Here is a 9,276-nt window from a genome sequence, read left to right as displayed (position 1 = left end):
TATATTGGGTAAAATAAGATAAAAGTACTTTTTATTCATTTATTATGTGAAAAACATCTATTTTTAAGAAAAAAAATCTTTAAAAAAAAGATGTAAATTATAGCTTCTCAAAATTTTTTTTTTAATTTTTTTATTACTTTTGCTTTTATTATTAAAAATTTGCGAAACACACAAAAAAAATTTATCGATTTAATGACGCCCAAACAAGCACTAACTCATCTAACGTGAATTTACTATCACCTGTTATTTTGTTGGTAATACTAAATAACACTAATATATTTTATTGATATGAAAAAAATTACTCAATTTAACTTACTCAAATGGATAGTTTGTAATTCACTTAATAATATATATTTTTAAAATTATAAAATTCTTACGACAAAATTAAAAGCTTAAAATAAAACATAAAAGATCTTATGTAAATAAATGTGGTATACAAATATCGAAATTAAATTTTGATTTAAAATAAGAATTTAATTTTGATACATTATCAATATAAAGTAGTTTTATATGTATATTCAATCACACAATATACGTCATCAAAAATAATTATTATTTTTATTGACTGCATGAATTATCATTCAAAAGAACCGATGTGATTGTACGATTGTATAAAATATTTTACATTATCAATACATCAAAATTAAACTCTTAAAATAATTAAATAAATGTATAGTTTTTATTAAAAAATTAATAAAAAATATATTTTCAAAGAATAAAAAAAACAACTTGCTCTAACAATGAATTACAAAACCAAATCAAAATTAAATATTTTTATGTAACTCAATTTTAGTAACTAAACTCTTAATAATCCTAAAAAAAATAAAATGAGTTAACTCAAAAATAAAAATGAAAAAGAAATTCGTAAAAGTAAGAACTGTGAAATCACAAATTATAAACTAGTTTAATAAATTTATATATAATTTATAGTAATAATAAATAGAGTAGTGCTAGGGAGCCAATAACCTAAGCGTACAATGTATACAATGAGCTAAATCTTTAGTTCATGAATAAAATGAACATCACTCATACTATCTAGAATAACCATCCGGATACCAGGGATAATAAATATCTCATGTCATAAAACCACTCATCCCAAAAGGATAAGTTCATTTTGGGGTTCACCAAGGATCAAACTCTTGACCTTTCGGATCTAGAACTCTAATACCATATCATGAAATCTCTCATCCCAAAAGTTTAACCTGGCAGGATAATGTAACACTAATGGTCATATCTGTAATACTTTCTAAACCTCCATTGTACCCATTGTACGCTTAGGCCATTGGTTTTCTATACTTATTTTAATAAATAATATTTATAATTTAAATTAAATTTAATCTTTCGTGCAAGATATGAGAAAATAAATTAGTTTTTTTAAAAGATTACTTTTTTTAATCTTAAAAACACAAACAAACGAATTCATATGTAATTGGACTTATAAATTATAATCAATAATCTTTTATACATAACGATAACAAAAAAATCTAGGAGGTCACCTAAAAAATCTTTTATATATATAAATATAAATATATGAATCAATTATATTTTTTTTGTCACCGATGAATTATGAATTTAAACTTTTAGATGGACCTAGTGTGTGTCATCCATATTTAACAGTCCCGCATAGTCACCAAAAACATATTGAATAGGGCCGTATATGAACGAAAAAAAAAGATATTAAAAGATTGGGCTGAGAGATAGTAACTAGGGTAAGCACGCGCGGCACTGCAATTCCCCTGTTTCTACTTCACACTCTTCCCCTTCTCTTTGCTCTCCACACTCCCCCGCTTCTAGGTTATACGGCGCGCCCTATCTCTTCTCTGGTTCTCTTTTCTATCACACTCTCTATTATTTGTTTTTGTCTTTTATTTTTCTTCTCTATTCTTATTCGCATGTTTCTCGATTTATGCATATTACTGAAATCCTAATTTTTGTGTTATTCCTAGGGTGCACTTTCTTCAGTGACAGCGGCGCACCATCAAAGAACTCTTAGGGTTTGTCTTATTATTGTTGAGATCCTCCATCTTATCGTTAATTTTCGTTTTAAATCTGATTATATTTTCGTTATTTTTTTTTGCTTTCTTTTTGGTCGTTTAGAACTTAGTTCGTTATTACTTGATTCCTAGGTTTATGAATTTTATCTTCTTTACTAAATTTCAATCCGTGTTTCTATGGAATTTCACCTAAGATTTCGCCTCGTAATGCTGTTTGTTTATTTTCTTTTCTGTGTTTTGACAGTCTCTGAATTCCGAATATGACTTCGTTCCTGAAGCCTGAGAATGCCCTCAAAAGGGCTGAAGGTTTGTTCAAGAGATACTTCATTTAACTTTCTGTGGTTTATTCACTTGATGTTTGCCCTTGTTTCTAATAAAGAATGTAATCTGTTAATTTCAATGCACAGAATTGATCAATGTTGGGCAGAAGCAGGATGCTCTGCAGACACTGCACGACCTTATTACCTCGAAAAGGTACAGGGCATGGCAGAAGACCCTCGAAAGGATTATGTTCAAGTATGTGGAACTCTGTGTAGACATGCGCAAGGGACGGTTTGCAAAGGACGGGCTCATTCAGTACCGTATCATATGCCAGCAAGTGAATGTTAGCTCCCTGGAGGAGGTTATCAAGCACTTCATGCACCTATCCACTGAAAAAGCTGAACAAGCCCGTAGCCAGGCACAGGCATTGGAAGAAGCTCTTGATGTCGATGATTTAGAGGCTGATAAAAGGCCAGAGGACTTGATGCTGAGCTATGTCAGTGGGGAGAAAGGAAAGGACAGATCTGATCGGGAGCTTGTTACCCCTTGGTTTAAATTTCTTTGGGAAACATATAGGACTGTGCTTGAAATATTGCGCAACAACTCAAAGCTGGAAACTTTATATGCTGTAAGTTTTCTTGCTTTTTATTTTGTCTAAATTACTCATTACCTGTCGGAGTTTACCTCTATAATTAGGTTTATACATTTGACCGTGCGAAGTGACCCTGATGGATGATACTTGATGTTGTTGTCATCTCATATTGTACACTTGCTTGTAAAGAATGATAATTTGAGATTGCATTCTCATTATTATTTTTTAAATCTAGTTTCTAATAGTCTCAACGATATGCACAGATGACTGCTCATCGGGCTTTTCAGTTTTGTAAGCAATATAAGCGAACCACAGAGTTCCGCAGACTATGTGAAATCATAAGAAACCATTTGGCCAATCTTAATAAGTATCGTGATCAACGAGACAGACCAGATCTTTCAGCTCCTGAGAGCTTGCAACTGTATCTGGATACAAGATTTGAGCAGCTGAAAATTGCAACAGAACTCGAACTTTGGCAGGTTAGATGTGAATCACGAGTTATTTTAACTAGGTTTGACACCAAAAGATTGTTAGCAAATATAACATCATAATTTGCTTACCCATTTGTAGGAAGCTTTTAGATCTGTTGAAGATATACATGGACTGATGTGCTTGGTCAAGAAGACGCCGAAGCCGTCTTTGATGGTTGTTTACTATGCTAAGTTGACAGAAATATTTTGGATAGGCTCAAGTCATCTATATCATGCATATGCATGGTTCAGGCTATTTTTATTGCAAAAGAGTTTCAATAAGAATCTGAGTCAGAAGGATTTGCAATTAATAGCTTCATCAGTTGTTCTAGCTGCACTTTCAGTGCCTCCTCATGATCGCACTCATGGAGCATCTCATTTGGAACTGGAGCATGAAAAAGAAAGAAATTTGAGGATGTCTAATCTTATTGGGTTTAATATGGAAACTAAACCTGAAAGCAGAGAAATGGTATTTTACTTTACCTAATTGAAATCCAAAAGTCACAAGCAAAATTTGGCCTAATTTACTGCCCTCACGTAGAAATTTTCATTTTCTGACTTACATTTTGTTTTCTTCTCCGGTTAAACTTTTGCCATTTCCCAGCTCTCAAGATCATCACTTCTTGCTGAACTGGTAAGATATTTGTTTTCAGAATTATTTTTTTCACTATTTCTTTTCAATTTGCATCATGGAGATCTATTTGAAAGACAAATTACGTTTGAGTGTTGTACATATTAATTTTTTATTCTGCCCCTGCCAAATCAAGGATGAGTATCATGCCATGCCATGTTAAAACAAGGATGGAGATATATTGGACACTACCATGATTTTTACTGTGTATTTAATTTTATATAAAATGACTAATCTTTCTTTATGTTCAATTAGTAGGGAAAACGTAACGTAACTTTATTTATATCCTGTCTTTCTTTCTTTCTTTCCTTATATGTTTTTGTGTGTGGTAATCTTGAGGTGAATGTCTTCTTCAATATGGGTGACTACCAAATTATAAATGTACTAGTTTTTTAATAAGCAGTAACGAGCCTATTAATCCACCTTTTTATTTATTAAATGCGAGATTAGTTAAGATGATAAGTACCTTGCTCTCTAACTAATCTTGAGTTCAAGTCTTAGATAGAAAAATGTATTTTCTTTTATGAATATATGTGATGAAGGGCATTTTAAGAACACTAAATTATGCACCAAACCCCTTTCAATCCCCATTATGTACAGTACATATTAGTTTTTTAAGCTTGTGATTGTTTCAGATTAATCAGTTATATCTCTGTATAATTTCGCTGTGTTTAGAATAGAGATTTGTGGATTAGCCAGTCACAAATAAGATCGAAATATTTTTTATGCAATGAAATTTACTGTTATTGAAAAAAAGTGATGGTAATACTCCTATTTATGTAAAATTATACGTGCCATTACTTGCTTAAAATGATATAAGATTATAGGTTGATTACATGTGCAGTACTACTCGTGTAAGCCCAGCCTGAACTACTAGCTTGTCAAGAACTTTGATTGTTTAACCAAAACAAAGATGTATGCACTGACTGATAGACTGATGATATTTATTGATGAAATTCCCAGTTGCTGCATCAAGAATCATTTGTTATAATTTTGCCAAGTTAACATTCTTTGATTTGTTTTCTATATTCACATTATGTAATATTCTTTTCACCATGTCATTACTTACCCAAGTCAACATCTAGTCTTGATTACAAGAGTAACAGCAAAATTTAACTGCAGTGATTTGAGTAATTATGGTATAATTTGTCTGAAGTTTGTATCTTGGGGTTGTTCATTTACAGGCATCCAAGGGCGTGATGTCTTGTGTAACTCAGGAAGTGAAGGATATTTACAACATTTTTGAACATGAATTCCTTCCTTCAGATCTTGCAGTTAAGGTGCAGCCCTTGTTGGCTAAAATATCAAAGTTAGGGGGTAAGCTTTCCACTGCTTCATCTGTCCCAGAGGTGCAGCTGTCTCAATATGTCCCTGCACTAGAAAAGTTAGCTACCTTGAGGTTGCTCCAGCAGGTGCAATTTCATTTTTTTTTCCTTGTGGTAAGTAAATGTTTTAATTTGAGTTTGTTATACTAATGCACATTTTGGTCTTCTAGGTGTCTAATGTGTACCAGAGTATGAAGATTGAGACCTTATCTGGCATGATCCCATTTTTTGATTTTTCTGTTGTGGAGAAGATTTCTGTTGATGCTGTTAAACAGAAGTTTCTTTCAATGAAAGTTGACCACATGAGAAATGTTGTAATTTTCTGCAAAATGGTATGTGCACCTCAGTATGGCCATGTTACCTGGAGTCGGGCTTTATGATGTGGATCACTTGTTAGAAGTTCACCTGCTTGACATTACCAATAAGTTTTATTGCATGTTATACTATGTCATATTCATACACATTCCTTTCGATCAATAATGTATTTTGCTGAATCAGTTTACATTATAATTTAAATGAAATTAGCGACGGGGGTAAATATATTCCCGTAGGATGTTTAAAACTTTTGATGATCTATACTATGGTTGAGATGGGGAATGGTAATTGTTGAACAGTTTTTAGATGTTTATCAATATTGTCTCTTGCTCAATTTACACTTGCTTACAGAGTTTTTTTCCTCCTTTTTTAGAGTCTTGAGTCTGATGGCTTACGGGACCACTTGGCAAATTTTGCTGAACATTTGAATAAGGCTAGACAGATGATTTATCCTGCTGAAAAAAAACCTTCGAAAATTGGAGCTTTGCTTCCAACTTTGACCGAGGTTGTTGCCAAGGAACATAAACGGCTTCTAGCTCGAAAATCTATTATTGAGAAGAGGAAAGAAGAACAAGAGCGGCAGCTTCTGGAAATGGTATGATCATGTGATTTATCATATTCACGAGTTTGTGTTTTTTTTGTGCTTACATTAACATCTATTCTTGAAGGAGCGTGAGGAAGAATCAAAGAGGTTAAGAGTGCAGAAAATGAATGAAGAGGCTGAAAAATTGAGAGTTGCAACTGAATTTGAGCAGAGGAAAAATGAGAGGCTCCGCCAAGAGATAGAGGAAAGAGAAAAGGAAGAAACTAAAGCTTTGTATGAGGAAGCTGAGAAAAAATTTAAAAACTATAAGGGGAAAAAGCCACTTATTGAGGGGGTAAGTTGAGGTCTGATTGATTCTTTGTATTAAAGTGATTTGTTAGTATTAAAGGTTTTGACAGTAAATCCTATCCTCTCTAGGATAAAATTACCAAGCAAACCTTGATGGAATTGACTTTGAATGAACAACTCCGAGAAAGACAGGAAATGGAGAAAAAACTCCAAAAACTGGCAAAAACCATGGATTATTTGGAAAGGGCAAAAAGGGAAGAGGCTGCTCCCTTGATTCATGCTGCATATGTAAAGCGCCAAGAGGAAGAGAAGATTCTTCATGAGCATGAGCAGCAGGTGTGTTGGATTCTCTTGTTTACTAGAATTTAATTCATGCTTGTGTCATTACTCCTTCACCTCTTGGAAACATTTAAATTAGTAGTTTTTTTTAATGCACATGAGCTTCCACATGGCATTTTTATCATTGTAGTTAGTTTTAGTTTTGCACTGAATGGATTCAATGTTAATTTGATGCAGCAAGAGATTGAATTGAGTAGACAACGTCATGAAGGAGATCTCAAGGAGAAGGAGAGGCTTGCCAGAATGATTGGCAATAAAGTAAGTATTGTCAGCAGCTGGGCTTTGCCTCTGTTTAATATCACCATCTTAAGCTGATGCTTTTGTTATTTTTCTATGTAGGAGATATATCAAGAGAAAGTTGTTAGTCGACGCCAGGCTGAATTTGATAGATTGAGGAAGGAAACGGAGGAGCGGATCTCTAGGATATTACAGTCCAGGAAACAGGACAGGGAAAGGTTGAGGAAGTGGAAGTATTATCTGAATGTGGAAGAAGAGAGGCAGCAAAAGTTGCGCGAGGAGGAAGAAGCAAGGAAGCGCGAAGGTATGTACTTTTAACTCTGTCCTAGAACAGATTAAAGACTGCATCAATTTAACGGCTATTGGGTACCCCGTAGATGTTATCATCTTTTTTATGCACTTTCAAACGGCTCATCTTCTGTATTATGTTTACCAAACTTAATTATTCTCATCCTACAGAGGCTGAGAGGCGAAGGAAGGAGGAGGCTGAACGTTTAGCAAAATTGGAAGAGATAGCAGAGAAACAGAGGCAAAGAGAGCGGGAACTGGAAGAAAAGGAAAGACAAAGAAGAGAGGCATTGTTGGGAAGAGGTGCCGAGCCAGCTTCAAGGCCTACTGAGAGTCTTGCACGCCCACTCGAGTCTGGATCTGCTGCTCCTGCTGCAGCTGCCGCTGCTGCTGCACCAGCCCCAGGGAAGTATGTCCCTAGGTTCCGCCGTGAGAAACCTGATGGTGCAGCTGCTCCTCCTGAAACAGACCGCTGGAGTAACAGTAGCAGCCGGCCAGATGGTGACAGGTGGGGTCGTGGTGAAGATCGCAGATCAGCATTTGGTTCTGGTGTGGGTTCTAGGTCATCTTCAACCTGGTCATCCTCGAGGAACCCTCGTTAATCACCCTGTTCCCATCTGTTTAAAGCTGATGTCATTCTGGCCCTCAATTGGAGGGTACAATGCATAGCGTTGCCTGATGTGCGGTTCTCATGACCTTGTCGAGCTCTTTTTGTACTCTCCCCAATTTGAGTTCTAGAATTTTTTTTGATACTTGGTTCGTAAAATTTGTTTTATCTCCTAATGCATTCGGGTCCTAGATTATGCAACAATTTTCTATTTATGATCGAGCAGATTGGATATGGTATTCGGAATTTCAAGTCAGAAGTAATGCAGACTTAATTTTCGATGTGTTGGTACTATTATGTATATGTTTGCTTTAGTGTTCAAAAGCATGAATGCACGATTAACTTGTTTGAGTGTTTTTTTTTTCAACATGATTTTTACTTAAAGCGATATTTTTGTAGTTGGCAACTATTTCAATGAAAATGTCAAAAATATCTTTTCATGATGATTTTTGTTTAAAAAGTGTAACTTTTTTATTTGGCTACTTTTTAAATAAGGGTAGTGCTATGGTGAGGATGGTAAATTTTTTCAGCATGTGAGGAAAGGAGGTGGATATCCTCTTGTGGAGACATGTGTAGGGGTGGCAAACGGGCCTAAATCTGTCGGACTGACTCGCGTAATCCGTCAAAAAAGGTGGGCTGGGCTGAAAAATCGGGACCGCCAAATAGCAAAAGTTTGCCTAACCCGCACCGCTTAAATCGTGAGCTTTGGCGGGGCGGGGCGGGCTTCCCCGCCGGGCTAAGGTTTTTTTTAGTGAGGGGGTATTTTTGCAATTTTTTTTGCCAAAATCTAACTTCTTCCAACCTAACTTACAAGAGTATAAAGATAAAAATTGAGTGTTATGAATTATGTTTATGTTATTTTAGAGACAATATTTATAATTATATTTATTTTGCTTTGGAGAGAATATTTATACTTATATTTTGAATGAAAATTTGGTTTATAATTATAGTTATTAGATATTTATAATTACAAAGAATTTAATGTTTGTGAATATAAAAAATATAATTTTTTATGCCATTAGAAATTATAAATTTATTAATATGGTTGTGAAATTATATATATTACTTAGTAGTTAATAGTAAAAATAAATAGAAGAGGAGCTTTGGCGGGCTTAGCCCGCCAGCCCGCCAGCTTACAGTTAGGCGGGGCGGGCTAGAATTCTAGGACCGCCTCACTAGGCGGGCCAACCCGCTAAAGGGCGGGCTTCTGGCGGAGCGGGCTTCCCTGCTTGCCACCTCTAGACACGTGTTAGAGTGGTCTTGGTTACAAAAGACAGGTCCTGTCAGAAGTTCAGGTAGTGCAGGTGTTGTGGGCCAGCTTGATATTGACTGAGGCAAGATTAGGTTAGCAGTAATTGTGATGTGGTGATAATTAAGTTATTGGA

General features: G+C 34.9%; 1 protein-coding gene across 2 annotated transcripts; it reads left to right on the top strand.

Moving 5' to 3' along the window:
- The first annotated feature begins 1,670 nt into the window (after positions 1-1,670).
- Positions 1,671-8,172, top strand: EIF3A (eukaryotic translation initiation factor 3A). 2 transcript variants are annotated; one of them, XM_016352162.3, is made up of 15 exons: positions 1,671-1,823; positions 1,947-1,994; positions 2,239-2,300; positions 2,402-2,883; positions 3,111-3,326; positions 3,418-3,786; positions 3,922-3,951; positions 5,133-5,360; positions 5,444-5,605; positions 5,962-6,183; positions 6,257-6,466; positions 6,550-6,756; positions 6,937-7,017; positions 7,099-7,300; positions 7,456-8,172. In XM_016352162.3, exons 3-15 carry the CDS (start codon positions 2,255-2,257, stop codon positions 7,884-7,886), a joined length of 2,886 nt encoding a protein of 961 aa, XP_016207648.1. In that variant the 5' UTR covers positions 1,671-1,823; positions 1,947-1,994; positions 2,239-2,254; the 3' UTR covers positions 7,887-8,172. The 2 variants fall into 2 exon arrangements, with proteins under 2 accessions (XP_016207648.1, XP_088346240.1); XM_088490114.1 differs by having other exon boundaries at positions 1,679-1,794.
- Positions 8,173-9,276: the final 1,104 nt, after the last annotated feature.

The sequence above is a fragment of the Arachis ipaensis genome, chromosome B6, assembly GCF_059453495.1.
Source record: "Arachis ipaensis isolate K30076 ecotype BB chromosome B6, ASM5945349v1, whole genome shotgun sequence".
NCBI lineage: Eukaryota > Viridiplantae > Streptophyta > Magnoliopsida > Fabales > Fabaceae > Arachis > Arachis ipaensis.
The sequence above is the reverse complement of the archived record's forward strand: the minus strand, read 5'-3'. Positions and strand labels throughout refer to the sequence as shown.